At 38.1% G+C, this 20,303-nt stretch overlaps 1 protein-coding gene across 3 annotated transcripts in view; it reads right to left on the reverse strand.

Annotated features, from left to right (window-relative positions):
- The window catches only part of SLC13A1 (solute carrier family 13 member 1), a 104,640-nt gene that overhangs the window by 10,569 nt on the left and 73,768 nt on the right, over window positions 1–20,303 (reverse strand). For 2 of the 3 annotated variants that reach the window (XM_038557516.1, XM_038557515.1), the window contains exons 14-15: window positions 19,593–19,730; window positions 17,210–17,374 (exon numbers count right to left, since the gene is read on the reverse strand). In XM_038557516.1, coding sequence (XP_038413444.1) covers window positions 17,237–17,374; window positions 19,593–19,730 — 276 coding nt within the window. In that variant the 3' untranslated portion in view covers window positions 17,210–17,236. Of the gene's footprint in view, window positions 1–16,816; window positions 17,375–19,592; window positions 19,731–20,303 lie in introns of those variants that run through there. The other variant, XM_038557514.1, reaches the window with a different exon arrangement.

The following is a 20,303-nucleotide window of genomic DNA, read 5'->3' on the forward strand; positions in this document are numbered from 1 at the left end:
CATGATGAGTATCATAACTTTGATAAGGAAATTGGACAAAGACAAAGAAAGAAAAATTATAAACTAATATTATAGATGAGATTGCTGCAAAACATAAGAAAATAGCTTTATGACATTGGGGCACAGGGATGGGTTTCCTAAATGAGTGCATAGAGTATACCCATAAGGGCAAAAAGGGCAGAAACCACAAAATGCTAAAGAAAACAACTCATAAGTTTTACTACATTAAAATTAACAAATTGGTTCAAAGATAATCCATCATGAAAAACAACAACAACCTGCCAACCAGCATGAAGACTGTTATTTAAAATATAAATTAAAAAAAAAGAATTACTATGAATCAATAAAAAGAAATAGCAGAACATTAGGGAAACCCAATTTATAGACACTTCAAAGAACATGAAATTCTGAGGGCTGGCTAATAAATATATGGAAAAATGGTCAACCTCAGAACATATTAGAAAAATGTTAAAGCAGTATCAAGACAGAATTCCTATGAGAATGGCGAGAATTGAAATGTCTAACAACAAACGTTGAAAAGGATGTGGGCAAGTGAGAACTCCTGTACGTTGTGGGCAAGTGAGAACTCCTGTGCATCACTGCTGGGAGGATAGATGCGAATGGTCACTCCTGAAAGCCGTCTTGGTGATGCCTAGTAAAACCGGAGGTGTCCGTACTCTGGAACTGAGCAATTTCAATGGTACTGATCTTCTCTGGAGAAATTCATACGTGCGCACAACGAGCCATGGGCAAGAATATTACAAGGGAAAAAAATATTGTCCACGACTAGAGGAGTTGATAAGATTGTCTTTTAACATAAGATCTAATGCTATACAAAAATTAAAATGAATGAACTAGATCTATTAATAGTTATTATAATAGTTATCTGTTAATATCTAATAATACACATTGATACAGTTCCTAAGAAAAATATATTGTAAAAATACACTGATAGAATGAGAAAAGTTATATAAAACTTAAAAAAACCCACTCTCAACACAGTGCTATAAATTGCTTATGGATACACACAGATGTTGAGGACGTATGGCATCGTGGATGGATGGCAGTGAGGCCAGTGATTACCTCTAGTGGAAATAATGAGTTTTGGGGGGCTTTAGATGTTATTTGGAATATTTATTTCTTTTTGGAAAAAATACATGGAATGAACATCATACATTGTTATTAATTTTAAAGATCTGCATCGTGGATTCATGGGATAGTGGGTGTACTGGTATTGTTACTAATATTTTCTGTGCTTTTCTATATATTTGAAGTCTTTCATGGTAAAAATAAAAAAATAGATAAAAATAATTGATTAACATTCAAAGACAATGATGGGATGAGCACTGGGTATTATGCTATATGTTGGCAAATTGAACTCCAATAATAATAAAAAAAAAAACAAAAACAATGATAGTCATTCTTTAGATAAAATATTGAGTCAAGCCAGTAGGATACCAAACACCTGAACTAAATGAAAGTGTGTCATTTCCCCTCCATCTGCCCTCCCCACCTCAACTCGCCCCCACTGCCCACCCGGGTCGTAACAAGACTTGCTTTTCCTGAGTGATATCTTGTGATTATTTTATAGGATTTTATTACAGAGCATTCTAAGAAACAGCTCAGGAGCTTCACTATTATATTAATGTCATGAAGGCTGGGATCCTCTTTAGCACCAAGGTAAAAAGACACCTGACTCTGTGTGACATTATCTTAAATGCACTGTAATGCATTTAGCTTCAACTGATATTCCTGTATTTATTTTCCCTATGCTCTTTCTGCCTCTATTTTTAAAAAATTATCTTAGATTGCAATATCTATAATCCAATCACAATCCTTTTTGGAAGGAAGTCCAGGGTAAAAGTTTAAAAATAAACAGAGTAAAAGAAATTATCAAGAGGATTCAACAGGAGTTGATTTTCTGACCCTACTCTTGTATAAGAGTTGCGATCCATATAGGCAAAAACGTATTTTATAAGCAATAATAAAATAGTGAGGACGATTTTAAAGTGCTTCCTAAAAACTAAATACATGCACTATATCTTGTACTCTCAATAGTATGACATTTTACAGGGGTGAGTGGCAGAGACAAAGGGAGAAGCAGACTCCCCGCTGAGCAGGGAGCCTAACTCGGGGCTCGATCCCAGGACCCTGAGATCAGGATCTGAGCAGAAGGCAGACACTTTACGACTGAGCCACCCAGGCACCCCAGGCCTTGGGATTTCCTACTCTCAAACCAGGTCTTAACTCATATATATATATATATTTTTTAAACTTTCCTAATCTTAAATTAGACAACGGTACTCTGGCAAATAATCTAAATCCAAGGCATCTCGATAGTGTTTGTTTGTTTATTTTAAGGATTTATTTATTTATTTTAGAGAGAGAGAGCGTGCATGAGGGCTTGCACGTGGGCAAGAGTGGGGCAGAGGGAATCTTCCAGCAGGCTCCTCACTGAGCACAGAGCCCTTCTCATGACCCTGAGTTCATGGCCTGAGCAGAAACCAAGTCGGTGACGGAACCAATTGAGCCCAGGTGCCCTGGATGATACTTAAATATTATACAAACATGTTCCTACCTTATCTTGTACTTCCCCACCCCAGGCTTTCAAATTCCACTCACTCGTTCAAAACAACTTGGTCACACCTTCCTTAAAATCAGCTGGTCAACGAGCTCTTCATATCAAAGATCTTTGAGCACCCACATTTATACAAAAGGCGAGAATGTGGACTAAATGATCTTTTCCGGATGATCATTGTTTATTCTGATTTTTTTCCCCTAAGAGTGACAGAAATATTTATTACAATGATATGTTCTCACAAAGAATTCCTAGAACCGATTGCAAGCTCTTGCTTTGTACAACAGGCTGAATCAGCCCCCAACTAATTCTAGCCTCTGAACAGGAGTGGCTGAGCGTGTGTGTGCATGTGTGTGTGAGTGTGTGTGAGTGTGTGTGTAGGGGACGTGGCTGATTTCCCAACTCTTCCTGGCATGTTCGCACGTAACGCTGATAGGCATTAAGAACAACACTGGGGAAACAGAGAGCACTATCAGATCAGCTCTTGTTATATTTTTTTCTGAGGGAATTAAAAAGGGGGATAGAAAATGTCAACAAGAAAATTTTGGAAAGTCTAATTCACAAGCTGACATTTTCCCACAAGTGGGAGTCAGAGGATGAGCCGATGGTTGCGTTGATGGTTCAGCTCCTGCTGCTTCGCCTCGCACGTGGCACGTCCCCGGACTCCGCTGAGAACGAACAATGCGAAGGTTCGTGGAAAACAAGAAGTCATGGGGGGATGCGTCTTCCAACTCACACAGACATTCTGCGGGCTTGATGGAAAGGTGTCAGCCACCCAGATAGGAAGAATGAGAACAGACGGGTCGTGAAGGATGACACTGGGAAGGGAAGAGGAGGCCCAGAGCTGCTCCCTCCAGGGTCACCGGGTCACGCGGTGCCTGTGCAGCCCAGGCGTCTGCACCTCTGGGTGCCCCACTGCCCCAGCACCTTGCAGCGCAGCCTCGGGCCCCACACCCCTGCTCACCGTGATCTCCTGTTGGCGGTGGGGGGACTCAGAGCCACATCAGGTGGTTTACAGGGACTCCCGCTAATCTCCTAGCGCCTCGGGAAGCTCGACCCCACGACCCTGAGAGGCACCTGGGCCTTTCCACCGGGCGGCCACGGACACTCAGGGGCTTAGGCCCTACAAGGCCCCAGCTCGGTGCAAAGCAGTTGTTCTTTTTCAGTGCTGAGTGATGTTCCCCGGTAGGAGTGTGTGGCTCTGCTCCACCGGACGTGTCTGAGGGTCAGCAAGGCTGTTTCCAAGGTCTGACCTTCACTCCTATATAGGTTTTTGTAAGAACATACATTCTTGTTTCCCCGGAATAAATGTCCACAATTGCAATTGCTGGGTCATATGGCAGTTTTGTGTCCAATTTTTTGTTAAGAAGCTGCTGCTTAGTTTTCCAGGGCAGCACCTATACACGTGGCCGCCTTCCTCCGCTCCTCGCCAGCATTTTGTGCCGTCATTATTCTTTATTTTAGCCATTCTGATGCGAGGCTGGTAATATCTCACTGTGGTTTTAATTTGCATTTATCTAACTGGATCATGATGTTGAAGTTTTTTCCTGTGCTTATTTAACATCCGCATGGGCTCCTCTGGGAAGAGTATCTTCCTATCTTTTGCGCACTTTCTCATTGGATTGTCTGTTACTGAGTTTAGGCGTCCTTCATCCATTATCAGTATTATTCCCTGTGGTTTGCAAATATTTTCTCATTTCGTGGCTTGTTTTTTGTTCTCTTAATGGGGTATTTGTTGAGCAAATTTAAATTTTAAATTATTAAGTTTTGCTTCGTGGACTATACTTTTGGTGTTAATTCTAAGAACTCTTTGCTAAGCCCTAGATCCATAAAGATTATCTTCCATATTTTCCTCTAAATGTTTTAGAATTTTATGTTTTTCCACTTTATGCATTTAAGTTCACGATCAATCTTGAGCTAAATTTCATACAAAGTATGAAGCTTAGGTCAAAGTCTTGTTTGTTTTGTTTTCTGTTTTGGTCCATGGATGTTCACTTCTCTAACACCATTTGCTGGAACGGCTATTTTTCCTTCATTAAATTACTTTTGTAGCTTTGTCAAAAATAAGCATAGTTATGTGAGAGTATTTATGGGTTTTCATTTCGTGTCAACCCTAGTTGTCCATCTCTTTCCCAAGAGCACATAGTCTTGATTACTATATCTATTTAATAAGTCTTGAACTTGGGTAAACTATTTAGTCTGGTTTTGTCCTCTGTCATGACATTCAAAAATCTAAATTTAAAGTCTATTTTGAATTTCTTTGAATGTTTTTGTTCGGATATACTGAGCCGCTTTACTACTGATTCTATATCAATAATCTTTAGAGAATAGATTCAGAGGAGATTGCATGAGATGCAATAGTAATACTAGAATCACCGGTACTTGTGTGTTTAGTTATCATCTCTGCTTTCCATATAGGTTTTCCCAGGAAAACCCATCAAGGATTACTAGTTAGAACGGCTCTTTCTTGGAAACTTGCTTTATATTTTGCAAAGTACTTGGCTAATGACATCTTTAAAAAGCAAGCTGCTAGAAATGCTCAAAAGTGCTTTAGGGGATTGCATACAATTGCGTTTTTTTGTTTATATTCTTTAGTCAAATGAATATGTGAAGATAAAGGAGATAGATATAGGGGATGGTATGTATGTACACAGAGGCCAGTGGGACTTCTGTCTCCATGAGAAGACTGAGGTTCTTTATAACCTTCAGAGTTCTGGTTTTACAAAAGAAAAGGAGGGGGGAGGGAAACAAGCACAAGTAACAATAGCCCTCAGCAATATATTAACTACAAAGCTGCTTTAAGGGGCACCTGGATGGCTCAGGGGTTGAGCATCTGCCTTTGGTTCAGGTCGTGATCCTGGGGTCCTGGGATCAGAATCCTACATCAGGGTCCCCGCAGGAAGCTTGCTTCTCCCTCCGCCTGTGTCTTTGCCTCTCTCTCTCTGTGTCTCTCAAGAATCAATAAATAAAAATCTTAAAAAAAAATAATGAAGCTGTTTTTAACTCAAAGTATAAAATATATAGCACATTAAATCATGCATACAGTCCTGACTACAGACGCAATAAAAGAATTCGAATTCCAGTTCTGATGATGGATTCTGGCCTTGTTCAAATTCTAGGGAGGGCCCATGAGTAGGTTCTGTATGGGGGAGGATGAGGACCCTACCAGATTCTGTGAGAAAAGGACTTCTTGCTCCTGTGAACCCCCAGCTCTGGCCAGAAGCAATTACTTTCCTAGCTGAGATGGAGATGAAAAGTTTATGGAGAGCAATATCAAGGACTGCAGTCAAAAATGCCTTCCCAGACCCTGAGGAATAACCTGCCATTATTTATTATTCATTTAACATTTGTTAGATGATCTACCCAGAAAGCCCCGTGGCTGTGAAGATACAATTTTCTTGCCAGACCACAATCTCTGTCAGAGACCTAATCTTCTCAGGTTGAACTTACTTTGGGGCTGAATTGTTCTCTGAACAATTTCCCCAGGATTTTAAACTTGCTTATTCCTTAATTATTTTTACATAAAAACAACAACAACAACAAAAACGAGTTACATTTAAATAATATTGTACAATTATATTTCAAGTATGGCCATAAAATCTTCAGTTTTGAATTAAGATAATAATTAAAAATATATCAATTTAGGACATTAATATTAAGTAGCTGTCATAGTATTGAAGTTGATAAAAAAAACAGAAAGGTTGTTCCTACACATTTTTACTATGTTCTAGACTCTATCTTATATTTTAAACTAGAATGCAGGTCCGACCATTATTCTGCATCTCACATTTGGATTATTTAAGTGCCCATTAGTTATTTCTTCTTGAGTCTCTCATAAGTGGTGAATAAATCTCAAACTCAACAAATTCAGAATTGCATTCCTGAGGTAATAGGAAGAGTAGGCTCCTCATCCAGGGTTTGCTCTTATTTAAGAGCTGCATTATACACCAGTGATTAAAATTGGAGACTTCATAACCATCCAATTAACTCAACTTGTTCTGATTTCAACCTTACTAGGAAAAATAAAAATGAAAAAAAGACTGTAATTAAATCTGACTCTTCTAGATACTTCTACTTTCAGTAAAATGCAGCATGAGGAACAGGAATACACTCTGCCTGAAACAACTACAATAGGAGAAATTATTTAAAATGGCAGTTTTCAGACATTGGATATCAGGCAACATAGGCAGTGATCGCTGAAAGAGAAAAAATAGTTGAGTCCTCTGATTATTCCAACTTACAACAAGGGAAGAGTATCCAGGCAGCAGTTCAAAAAAGGAGGAATCCAGGCAGATGCTGGTGATCATGTGTTGAATAGTTGGAGCTGGGAGACTGAAGAGAGGTGGTAGCTACAGTTTTCAGGCAGAGAATCAAAAAGGAAAAACAGGCACGGACATGGGACATGTGCATAAAGATCTGTGGGCATCTTGTCCACTATTCTGCTGACTACTGATCAACACAAGTCTCAGAGGAAACTACCTGAGGGTGAAGAAAGAACTAATCAAAATTATTAGATGGAACAAACTCCAAAAGCTAACACAGGGCTGGGAATAATTCATGTTCCCACCAGCTAGAATGGAAAACCTTAAATTTAATGGAGCATTAAGTACAATGCTCAAAAGGGCATTGTCTTAGTAGTGAGGCAAGTGTAGCTGTAGACTAAAGGGTGTTCTAGTCTCACTCGATAAATCTGAAGAGCAGGGCAGCCCGGGTGGCTCAGCGGTTTAGCGCCACCTTCAGCCCAGGGCGTGATCCTGGAGACCCGGGATCGAGTCCCACGTTGGGGTCCCTGCATGGAGCCTGCTTCTCCCTCTGCCTGTGTCTCTGCCTCTCTCTCTCTCTCTCTCTCTCCCTCTCTGCATGTGTGTGTCAAAAATAAATAAAATCTTTAAAAAAACTCTGAAGAACAAACCTCAAAAGGATCAAATTGTTTCCAAATAATGCAACTGTGTCCCAGAATAACATTCAAGTATATAGGAATAAAAATATATCTGGTATTAAACAAAGCAAAATAAGCAATGTCTTTCTTTCAATTGAAAAAACATATCAGGTAGAAAAAGCAGGAAAATCTGACTCTTGAAAGAGAGAGAAATCAAGCAATAGACATAGAGGCAGGAATGAATATGTGATAGAATTAGTAGACAAGAACATTAAAAGTTATTAAAACTATACTATGTATGTTCAAGAAGGTAGAGAAAAATATACATATGCTCAGTAATGACAGGAAAAATATAAAAGACCTAAGTCAAATTTCTAGAGTTGAAAATTACATTTCCATTAAATGGAAAATACACTTGATGGATTTAATAGAAGATTCAGCAGTGCAAAAGAAAGAATTGGTGAACTGAAAGATGTAGCGATAGAAACTATTCAAAATAATACAGAGAAAATGGTGGAAAAAACAAAGAACAAAAACAGAGCCATTCCAGCAAGTGTACTTTGGGATAATTTCAAGTGACCAAATACGTTTGTAATTGTAGTCTCTGAAATAAAAGGTGTAGAGAGAATATTTTAAGGGATAGTAGATGAAGATTTTCTAGATTTGATTAAAAAACAAACAAACCTATAAATACTTCAAAGCCTAATGAACCCTGAACACTAGAAACAAAGAAAATGACATCAAGGTACCTCACAATTAGATTACACAAAATCAGTAATAAAGAAAAATATCTTAAAGGCAACCAGAAGAAAAAAAAATACACATTACATTCAAAAGAACGGAGTTAGGAATTAAAATACATTTCCCATCAAAAAGGATATAAATCAGAAGAAATAGAAATAGAAAAAAATAGCAAAATGGTAGACTTAAGTGCAATTATACCAGTAATCACATTAAATATAAATGACCTAAACACCTAAATTAAAAGACAGAATCTGTCATTTTTTATTAAAACATAAGAAAGCAAGATTCAATTATATTTCCTACAAGAAACTCACTTTAAAAACTCAAGTAGGTTAAAAATAAAAGGCTGGAGAAAGATAACTCATGCTAAAACTAATTTAAAAAGTTGAAATACTTATATTAATATCAATGTATTTCAGAGTGAAGAATACCAACATTGATAAAAGAGCATCACATGGGGATAAAGGCATAATGTGCAAATTTAAACATTGGCACATCAACCAAAAAATACAGCTTTGAAAAACATAAAGCAAAACCTGATAAAAATGCAAGAATTGGTGAATCCACAATTATAGGCAAGGATTTTAACATTCCTCTCTCAATATATCACTGATAGAACAAGTAGGGGAAAAAATCAGTCAGAATATAGAATATGAAAAAAAGTAGCAACCAAGTGGACCCAATTAACACTTTAGAAGACTCTGCCCAATAATAGCAGAATACATATCTTTTTCAAGGCAGAATATTTATCAGAATGTAAATTTCATAAACAAATCTCAGTAAGTTCAAAAGGATTTAAATTCTACAACTCTTGTAGACAACTAAAGAGAAGAAATGCTTTCTAGCTCATTCTCCAAGGCAAGCATTACCTTAATACAACAACAAGGTCCGAAAGCTTCAGACCAATGTCCCTCCTGAACACTGGTGCAAAAATTCTTAATGACATTTTAGTAAATAAAATATACCAATATATATAAAAATACAAAATATGTTCAAAGTCTGTTTAATTCAATGTAATTTAGCATACTAACAGACTTATAAAGAAAATCATAAGATCAGCTCCAAAGATATAGAAAAAGCATTTGACAAATTCCAACATCCATTCTTGATTAAAAAACAAACAAAACCTCTCAGCAAACTAGCAATAGAAGTTTCCTCAATCTGATAAAGAGGCTCTGAAAATTCTACAGCCAACATTCATGATTAATGGTTAAAAAAAATGCTTTGCTACTAAGGGCAGAAAAAAGACAAGGATATCTTAAGATAAAATGAGAAATAAAAATATCTAGATTGGAATGGATAAATTTCACTGAGTTTATTCAAAGAAGATATTATTAAGTACAAAGTCTTATGAAATCTATTTAAAAACAAACAAACCCCAAGTAGAAATAATAAGTTAGCTTAGTGCAGGTGAAGATACAAAATCAGTTTATAAAAATGTGAGGCATTTCTAAATCCTGGTAACTGTCAATCAGAAATTGGTGCCAAAAAACAGACCACTTACAATAACGTCAAAAAATGAAATACAGTGATATCAAAAACATGAAGCACTTAGGGATAAATGTGTTTAAAGATGAACAAGACTGTGCATTGAAAGCTCTACGGCATTGCCCAGAGAAGTTGAAGAATACCTAAATAGAGAGATACAGCGTGCTCCTGGGTCAGGAGGCTCAGAAATTTTATGATGTCAATTCTTCCTGAGTTGATTTATCTGTTATGACTAGAGTTCATTGGGCTCCTGTGCTAGTCTCAAACTTTTTTGCGACTGGTACCTGCTTATTTTCATTGTCTAAGGTGGTAAAATCCCTGAACATCATCAAGAGTGTTAAGGAAGGACCCTGGAAGCTAGTCTGGAGGGCTGACGTCTAATAGATACAAAAGTGTTTGAAGAATCAATGTCTTTTGTCAAACTGGAAGCCAATTTCATGGCAGTCATGTTAGGATAAATCAAACTTGCTTTTTTCAAAACATCTCGTCTCTTCTTTCCTAGCTTTTCCAGCAAACATTTCCCTCACTCTCTATCAAGATGACTTGGAGTTTGAAAGCCATTGCACAGAATATAAGGTAGGTAATTTTCCAGCTTTATTTGAAAATTTATCCATAGGCCACAACAGAGGTTGGAATACATGGATGAAGTGATCTATTTGTAATTTTTTTGTGTGTGGAAACGCCGTCAGAGACCAGTATTCTTAGAGATTCTAACAAACGTAGCGTCTGACTTTCTGAGAAGTCTAAGCGCATTTGCTTAAATAAAAATAAAAGACAATATGTCAAGAAAGACAGGTGTGCTGATAAAAAAGGATAGAATGAAGCAATTAGAATAAATAAGGAAAAATAATGGAAATGCTGGCTGTTGCAAATAGAGGCAAGAGCACATACGTTTTCTGGGAACAAAGGAGGAGGCTGCGTGACATTTCCAATATTTGGTCAATCTTTCGGTCATACTTTTTACAGAACTGTAGCCACAAAGGCAGGTGTCGACTCCATGGCCACGGGGGGTCAGAGGGCACGTGGGCCCCAGCAGGTGCACTACAGGTGGGCTACAGGTGTCAGGATCCATCAACACCCTGGCGGGCAAGCTCTGGGGGTACCAGCAGCAGGGCGGGGGTGGGTGAACTCTCTGAACATCCCTGAAGTGAGAACAGTGATGAGAATAATTTCATGGAGCGAGAGGCTCATTCGACACCAACATGCCACTATTATTATTTCACTAAGTTATTGAACTTGGGTTGCAGCATCCCATGTGGGGTGGAAACCCTCCTAGACTGTCTCCCTGAGCCGGGCTCTGTAAGTGGGGGCCCGTCTAAAAAGATACATGCTTCGTTCACCCTTTGACCTCCAGGGCTCTCTCTCAACCAAGGACTGATTTTGTAAAAATAAGATTTTCTGGAAATCTGCATTTAGGCGTTACAAACAGGAGTCGCCCTTCTACCGTAAATCCCAGGCTCCGGGGAGACCCGGCTAGAGTCTTCCAAAGCAGGGCTTAGACCCAGGTGGTGGGTGCGACTCCTGGGGGGACCTGGGGCTAACCCCGCTGCGCCTGCACGAGCCCGGGGAGGGGCCTCCGTGACCCCTCGTCTCATCCCCGCGGCCCTAGAGGCCGTGCCCGGCTGCTCCAGGTGAGGACCGCGCAGGTGAGGGCTGGGGGCGGGGCCTCCTGTGATGCGAGGCTCCCCTCTGGGGCACGAGGTCACATTCCTTATTTTTGCTGTGAACCCCTTGCTACTAGAACTCAGGGCAGAAGCAGTGAGCACTTCCTGGGGCGGGGAGGGGCCGGGCTTCTGGGCGCAGGTGGGGCTCCATCCTGGAGACCGGGGGCCAGGGTGCAGAGAGCACGAGGCTGGCTCTGCAGAGGTGGAGCGACGGGTCGGATGGGGCGCGGGGGGGCACAGTCTGGGTTCAGAAGCTCCAGCCGGCCTCCCAGGGGGCTGTGGACGCACCCGCTACACAGTTTAGATAAAACCCCTAAGCGAAATCAATAAGAGAGAGGCTCTAAAAACGTAAGGCCGAGTTGACTAAATTAAACTCTGACATCCATTAAAACACAGACATGGTGAATTCGACTTGGATTCAACTAGATTAAGTGTTCTGCCGCCAAGAAAAATGGGGGCTTCAGAGAAAATTAGAATGTTTTGTCTCCTTTGAACTGTATGTTACACTTTTGCAGGATTTTAATTCTAGTCGGTTTTTTAAACCCACGTATAATGTGTCACATTATTTTCTTTTTTGGATTATCTTTTCCTTTGTTATAGACATTGGAAGTAACTTTGGAGCTTTGGCTGGTGGTAAACTCCCTTAGTTTCTGCGAGTTTGAAAATTCTTGAGTTTCCTTTTATTCTTAAAATGTAGATTTTCTAGATGTACGATTCTAGGTTGACGGTTCCTTGTTTTCGCACTTGCGATACTTGTTTCCAGTTGCTCTGGAGAAGGTAGCCTTAGGCTAAGCCTTAATTTCTCTGTAAAGATCTTGTCCTTCCTTTGGGGGTTCCACTATTCCACAATCATGGAGGTGAGTGTACATTTACTTTTTTTTTTTCTTTTTAAATCCTGCTTTGGATTCTTTATGCTTCCTGAAAAATTCTGTTTCACTTACTAGTATTGGAAAATTATCACTCATTGTGTTCAATGATTGTTGTCTCCCTTGTTTTTTAATCTAGTCTTGGAATTTCAATTAAACATATGTTATATTTATCATCCTGGCTTGTATTTTCCTTAATGTCCCTTTCAGAGTTCCTTTTGTCTATCTCTGTGTTGCGTTCTAATTAATTTTTTTGGAATGTGTCCTCACGTTCACACACATTTCTTTCCTAGTTGGTGTAATGTGCTATTTAACCATTTCATTACATTTTTAATTTAAATTATCATGCTTTTCATATCTAAAATTCCTATTCAATACTTTTTCAGATATGGTCACTTTTCACAGTCTCTCATTCTTTATTATTTGATTTCTATTGTTGTCATGAAAAAAACTACCATAAATTTAGTGGCCTAAAACAATAGTCATTACTATCTTAAAGCTCTGTAGATGAACAGGCCAGTCCAAACAAGTTTCATAGGACCAAGATCGAGGCCTCCCTCTGCTGTCCTCCTTAATGGAGGCTCTTAAGGAGAGCTACTCCCAGGCTTCCCACGTGTTGGCAGAGTTCAGTTCCATGCGCCTGTAGGACTGACGACTCTGTTTCCTTGCTGGGTTTCAACCAGGGGTCATTCTCAGCTTCCAGAGGCTTTCTGCATTCCCTGGTTTATAAATCCTTTCACCTTCAAAACCGCCAATATTGGGTCCATCCTGCTCATGCTTTCAATCTCCCTGATTTCCCCTTGTCTCATCTTACCCCCTTGATCCTTCGACCTTTCTCTTTTGCTTCTTAAGGCTCATAGGATCACACTAGGACCACCTGAATAATCCAGGATAATCTCCATCGTTTAAGGCTGGCTGAATCCATGTGTAAAACCTCTTCACAGCAGTACCTAGATTGGAGTCTGACTGAGTAACCAGGAGCCAGAAGTCTTAGGAGACATTTTCAGCATTCTTCCTACCACAATTACATTTACAATACCCTCTTTTATATTCTCAAACATACTTCCTCATCTTATATTCTCTATCTGATAATTAGAGTATCTGTTGTCTTTGCACTCGGATTGTTTCTTTTGTTCATGTGGCTCTTGAACAGTAATGTTTTCTGTCTTAGCATAATTGACAAGTTTCGATCATAATCTCTTGCCGAGCTTTAATCTTAGTAATATGTTGAGCCCCAGGTTGAAGAAAGTGTTCCTTTTTTTGCCAGGTACTCAGGCACACTATCAACCCGGAATTGTTTTAAAATAAAGTTTGAGATTAAGGGTTTGGTCTTCCCTCACCCCCACCCCCACACTGGTATTGGCCCATAACCTGCACATTGTGAATTCTCCAGGGAGATTCCTTCACCCAGTGCATAGGCCAAGACATCGAGGTTCCCTTGAGGTTTCCCTTTATAAAATGGGATTTTGTCCTAGCTTACATCTTTTCAGAGAACACAGTCCTTTGAGATCCTCACTCATAGTTTTCCACTCAACCCACAACTTGCTTGGGTCCTGGCTTTGTCTCCCACCCCTTGTTCCTTGTGTATCTGTTAAAAGAAAATGTTGAGCTCTCTAGGGATTAGCAGTTGCCACGTCTGCATTCTTGCTGATGCTCCATCATCTTTCTCTTTGGAGAATTTCCATTATTTTCTTGCTGACACAGAATGCACATAATACAATATTTTTTTATTATTATTATTTGGCTTTAAGATCTACTCCCCTCAAAACTGTCCCTAGTATCTCTACCACTATACTATAAGTAAGAAAAGTCCCTTTGTTTCTTTTTTTAAACGCTGTCTTTTTCTTCCAAGGTAAATGAAGATCCCCATATTTGGAAAAACCCTTTAGCTTCTGCTTTGGTTATGTATTGTTTCACTGTTTGCTCTTGGGCTAGTCTGGTCTCGCTTCTACAATGGGGACCTGTGGTTTTGATATGTGTGTTTTCAAAACTTACCTAGCAAATTTTTCCTTTGACTAAAGTGCTTCATTTTTGAATAGCATGGCTAATGGTGTCCTAGACTAACAATTTTAACCTTTCCTTTTTAGATTATGTTAGAGTACTAAAACTGACCCAGTTTGTTTGAGTTTATTCTTTTGTTCTTAGTACAACCCTACCCCTCCTAAAAATTTTAAAAAATTTTAATTTGGTGAAATTCACATAAGTCAAGCAAAGAGAGTCATTCATTAACTGAATCAGTAAAATTTTGGAATAAAAGGACGGATGACACAGATCTTTATCATATATTTAGCCATGGCAGAGATAGAATAATATATTTAATAACAAATCTTTGAAATATAATCCTATGCAGTACACATGTCAAGAAACAGTTCAGGTATCAGGATAATTTTTTTTAATCCATTTTGGCTAATAGGATTAATTAGTACCATTGGCAAAAAGCATACTTTCCTAATGTCCAGGCTGAAAGGAGAGAACAAAGCCTTGGATACCAAGTGAGGTGGAAAGAGTGCAGACATTTGAAAGGAAGGAAGTCTGAGTTCTGGAGATGCTGACATGTTCAGAGGCGGTTGGGGTGAGTGAAGGATCCACACATGTCGGTGGAGTCTTCCAAGCACTTGCATGAACAGACAGTAAATAGGCACTTAGTGAAATTGCTACTATTATCTAGACAAGATCCAACCCTAAGTGAGATACTGGGATTTAAAGTGACAAAGATTTCTAGTTAACCTTTAAGTAAGGATGAGGATAATGACAAAAACACTATCTACCATAGAGTGGGAGGACAGAGATTTGTTTGATCATCTTTCCAACTAAAAGAGCTTGAGAACTTTGATGTAAATGGAACAAATGTGAAATGGATGAGTTAAGTCATTTTTGATATACCAACTAAACAGAAAGATGTAGCAAGAGAATGATATGGCTCACTTAAACAAATTTTGACTAAGTATTACTTTTCCTGCACTCAGCTGGCAGCTGTTGGAAGTAATTCATTAAAATGATTCAAGTTGAAATGTTTATATTATTTTCTTGAGAGCAAAACTTACTCATTCTAATTTGAAAAGTCATTTCATTTTTCATAATTAAAATGTATTCATCACATAATTCGGCAGTGATAAATTGAATGACTAGAAAAAAGCCCAAAAGAAATACTATTGATCTTAAGTAAATATGTAACATATGATAGGGAAAGAAACAAATGAATAGGGGGGAACTTAGAAGATATACATAAAGTGGCAGTATATTTTAAGGTTTAAATTGACAAATTGTGCATTGACTAATAAATAGATAATAGACAATCTATCATGTATGCTTTTTAAAGAAATGTCTTCCTTTTTAAAAATACTTTTTACTATATTTAATTTTTAAGAACAACTTTATAAATACCATCATTTGCAAAAAAAAAAAAAAAACACAACAAAAAAACAAACAAAAAACAAAAAACAAAAACAAAAACAAAACAAAACAAAACAAAAAAACCCCAAACCAGGTCTGATGACTTCTATGAAGATTAAAAATACCAAAGATATTTTCTTGGCCTCTCTTCCTTTTTATTTTTAGAATGAAATTTGTTATGTTTTAACTTCTCCATCTTTTCCTAACTGCACATTATTTTGTTTTTGATTGTCATTTTTCCCCTTGTAGTCTGATTTTGGAATGTCAATAGACCTTATTCCTGTTCACAACCCTCATATTAGGAGACTATTCTCTTCCACTTTTTGTTTGAATGTTTAGATCTCCTTTTTTGTTTGTTTGCCCATGAATAATTCATTTTCTTTTTGTAAATTTTTCAACAGTTTTATTCTTATTTTCCATCTGATATTTCATCTCAATGTTGATAATAATGGAGTTGTGTGACCTTTTTCTGTCTCTATACATAGTGATAATTCATTTAAATTTCTGAGTCTTTTTACATGACATTATGTATTTCTATTTCTAAACTTTTAAAAATTTATTTTATTGTTTACTTATTTATTTTTAGACAGAGAGAGAGAGAGAGAGAGAGAAAACAGAGGGAGAATGAAAGAGAGAATCTTAAGCAGGATCCAGGCAAGGGCTCGATCTCATGACTGTGAGACCATGACCTGAGCCGAAATCGAGAGTCAGATGCTTAACCGACTGAGCTCTCCAGACACCCCTAACTTTGTGTATTTCTGAAGTAAGATAAACACTAAAGCAAAATTGCTATACAGCTACATAAATGTGTTAATAGTTCTATAGTGTTTAGCTTTCTTTTATAACTATGCTGTGCTAACAGTGCATCTCACAGCAAGCATTAGTCACAGCCCTACAAAATGCATTTCTTAGCACACTGAGATATTAAAGGTATGAATTACATTAATCTAACCACACGGTCAAGTAGAAATTAATCCTTATCTACAAGTTTTCTGTTGTTTAGTTGATTCAATTATAATTTTGAAACTACTAATTCAATTTCAATTTTCATGCCATATCTATACATGAAGAATAATATGGTATTTTCTAAATGGGAGGATGCACATTTCATTTAGACTAAAACTTTTTTCTGCAATACGGTGCAGATGACCACAGTGTTGGTTTTTCAACAAATTCCCTTCAACAACACAACAGGAATGATTTATCCATGTATTAACTAACTGGTATGTTTTATTTTCTATTTCAAACTTTACGGGAAGTTTTTGAGATAATAAATTGATGTTTGAAATGTTACACCAAACCCAAAATGTAAAATGAAGTAAATCGCCTAATCTTTTTGAAGGTCATGTTATAAATTATTCTTATGATGAAGCAGGATGCATATGGTCCATGAGCAGAATCTCAGCTGTGGGCTTCTTGATAAAGGGACGTAGTCGCTCTTTGGTTGCGTCTCAAAGGAATTGTGAACTCTAGGTTACGACGGCAGGTTTTGGGTGTTTACTGGAACCACAGCAGCTACAACAGGACTAATTTAAATGAGTCACCAATTTTCCAATGCCGTATCTGCAGTGAATTCTCAATAGTTTCCAAAACTCACCAAAGGATAGTCATAGCATTCAGCTTGTCATGGCATGGTCTCATTACTGATTGGAGGAGCCCAGGAAGGGTAAGTAGAGAGGTCAAATAGAGCCCAAATCCAGGTGGACATGCCAAGCATCACCACAGCAACACCCACAATATTAACACCAAGTCCAGCTTTAACCTTGAATAGGGAAGAGCATAAATGTCAGTTTCCTGAAAAGAAAACCTATAGGAGAATCAGAATACTAACGCAGAAAGTAGATGTCAGACTTATATATGTCATAAATGATTAGCATAAATTGTTGTTACTTCACAAAACATTGAGCTCTCCATTCATATCAAAACAGAATCTATCCTCAACTAAATGACATTTAGTTGCAAATTCTATGAGGTTCCTTTTAGGAATATACTGGAATCACTCTGATTCAAGAAAAATCCCTTTAAAAATTTCCCATTTCATGTTAAATCAGAATATGAGTTTTGAGGTCTTGTATTTCAGTGGATAAGGTTCAGGTCACTATATGATAACTGGATCTTTCAAATTCACTCAATACCATTATTAGTTTAGCCTTCAGTATTCTCTTATTGAGATTTAATAAAATGCCACTTCTATTCATCTTCTTTAGAGTTATCATTTTTCTAGCTCTTGTGTCATCATCCTGGTGTCCACTAAAAATTTCAAAGTTGCTTTTAATCCATTAAAACAGAGGTTGGCAAACCCCTGCTCATGATCCGTTTTGGCAAATTAAGTTTTATGGGACCACAACCATGGTGGTTACATATTTTGGCTGCATTCATGTACAATGGTGGAACCGAGCAGTTGTGACAGAGAGCATATGGCCCAGAGAGCGTTAAATATTTACTATCTGACTCTTTACAGAGAAAGCTTATCTCTGCATTCTCTGTATTAAAACATGGAGCCCCGAAGCAAAAGGGGATACCTAGCAATGTTTATTACAGAGGCCCCCTTTTCTGTCCATGCAAGCCACTCATTTAATCCAGAATCCTGGTTTTTCTTTTCGTTTGTTTGTTTTTTAAAAATTTATTTTTTATTGGTGTTCATTTTGCCAACATATAGAATAACACCTAGTGTTCATCCCGTCAAGTGCCCCCCTCAGTGCCCGTCACCCAGTCACCCCCACCCCCCGCCCACCTCCCCTTCCACCACCCCTAGTTCGTTTCCCAGAGTTAGGAGTCTTTATGTTCTGTCTCCCTTTCTGATATTTCCCACTCAAGAATCCTGTTTTAATTTTTTAAATTCACATACACCCGACACTGGTTGTATTCTATTATGCACATTTTCTTTTCCAAAAGGATATTATGTGACTTCTGCATAGAGAGCTTTCCAGAGTTTTTACATTGCAGGGTTGTAGGGACAGCACTGTGTGTGGGAGGAGGCAACTGAGACCTTGGAACTGAATTTTCATAGTAAGCTCATTGAGTTTACTTTGGTTATATTCTTTTTTTTTTTTTTCCTTGTTTGGTTTGGAAGTTGGTAATCAAGGTTAGGGGGAGACTAGAATATTCTCAAACTAGTCCTTGACAATCACTACTTTTGTATTTGGGAAAAATGACCATGTTTTATCACTTGAATGTCTCATTATTGCTTGTGCTTTTATGTCAGGTGCCACCATTAGAATCAGAGCAAGAAAGATGACCTTTCATCAGCAGGTACTGAGTCCAGTGTATTATGTGAAGCAAGTATTTGCTGCAAAATATTTGTGGTAGAAAACCACAGCGTGGGGATCCCTGGGTGGCTCAGTGGTTTAGTGCCTGCCTTCAGCCCAGGGTGTGATCCTGGAGACCCGGGATGGAGGCCCACCTCGGGCTCCCTGCGTGGGGCCTGCTTCTCCCTCTGCCTGTGTCTCTGCCTCTCTCTCTGTGTGTCTCTATGAATAAATAAATTAAAGAAAGAAAGAAAGAAAGAAAGAAAGAAAGAAAGAAAGAAAGAAAGAAGAAAGAAAGAAGAAAGAAAGAAAGAAGAAAGAAAGAAAGAAAGAAAGAAAGAAAGAAAGAAAGAAAGAAAGAAAGAAAACCACAGCGTGTAATTGCTGAATTTCATTAACCCTATTTCTTCTTTTTGACTAGGTCAAGTTGGATCCTGATCCTGATATGCGAGTTTAAGCCATTGTGTTGCCCATACTCTGTGCTCTTTTCATTTTTCAAGTACGTTATTGATGCATTCAGTATCTTTGTGTTTGTGACTGCAAATCCTAATGGTAAGTTTGCTTCTAGTTACCATTTTTAAAAACAGTTCTGTGACCAATCATGTACTCACCTTCAGAAGCAGAACTAAAGCCTTGCTTTTCCTGGCAGTTGATAGTGTGTAAAAAGAGTGATAACCCAGGACATCACACACACACAAAGATGTCTATTGGACCTGATTTCAGCTCACTCACCATGTCCATAACTTTTAGATGGCCATAGGAAAAAACAATAGCATTGGGTGGATTTGCTACTGGTAGGAGGAATGCAAATGAAGTACACAGAGTAGAAGGTATCAAAATATAAAGAGGGTTCACTTGAATGGCTTCAGCCTGTTGGAAAAGATAAGAAGGAGTTTAGGTAAAATTTTGAGGTAGGCACCAAGCATCAAAATGAACAAGATTAGTATGATAAGCTTTCCCAGAAGCACGTTAAAATCTAAAGACCTAATACTATACACATAAATGCAGTTATCACTTGAAGAATATTCTTCAGAAATGCAGTTATCACTTGAAGAATATTTTCCTCTTGTTTTTATATGGTAATTAGTGCTATTTAAGTGCTGTAGCTTAGTTCATATAGAAAATAAAGTATCATTTACTTCAAGAACCATATACAAACAAAAATAGTTTTTACTCATCTAGTGCCAGGTGCTCTGTGTGTGTGTGTGGGGGGGGGGTGCATTTATATAAAATAACTAAATTTTCCCAGTGACCTATGAGATGGCTACTATAGCCCCAAATAACAGATAAGAAATTAAGGCACGGAAAGGCAAAAGTAACTTGTCCAGACACAAAGCTGACAAGCAGTAGAGCGTATGTAAGGTCTCAGGTCCCTCTGGCTTCAAAGCTTCTCATTATTCCATTAATTGTCTGCCCCTGTGCCATATACAATTTAAAATTGCT

Source organism: Canis lupus, chromosome 14 (genome assembly GCF_011100685.1).
Source record: "Canis lupus familiaris isolate Mischka breed German Shepherd chromosome 14, alternate assembly UU_Cfam_GSD_1.0, whole genome shotgun sequence".
Classification (NCBI taxonomy): Eukaryota; Metazoa; Chordata; class Mammalia; order Carnivora; family Canidae; genus Canis; species Canis lupus.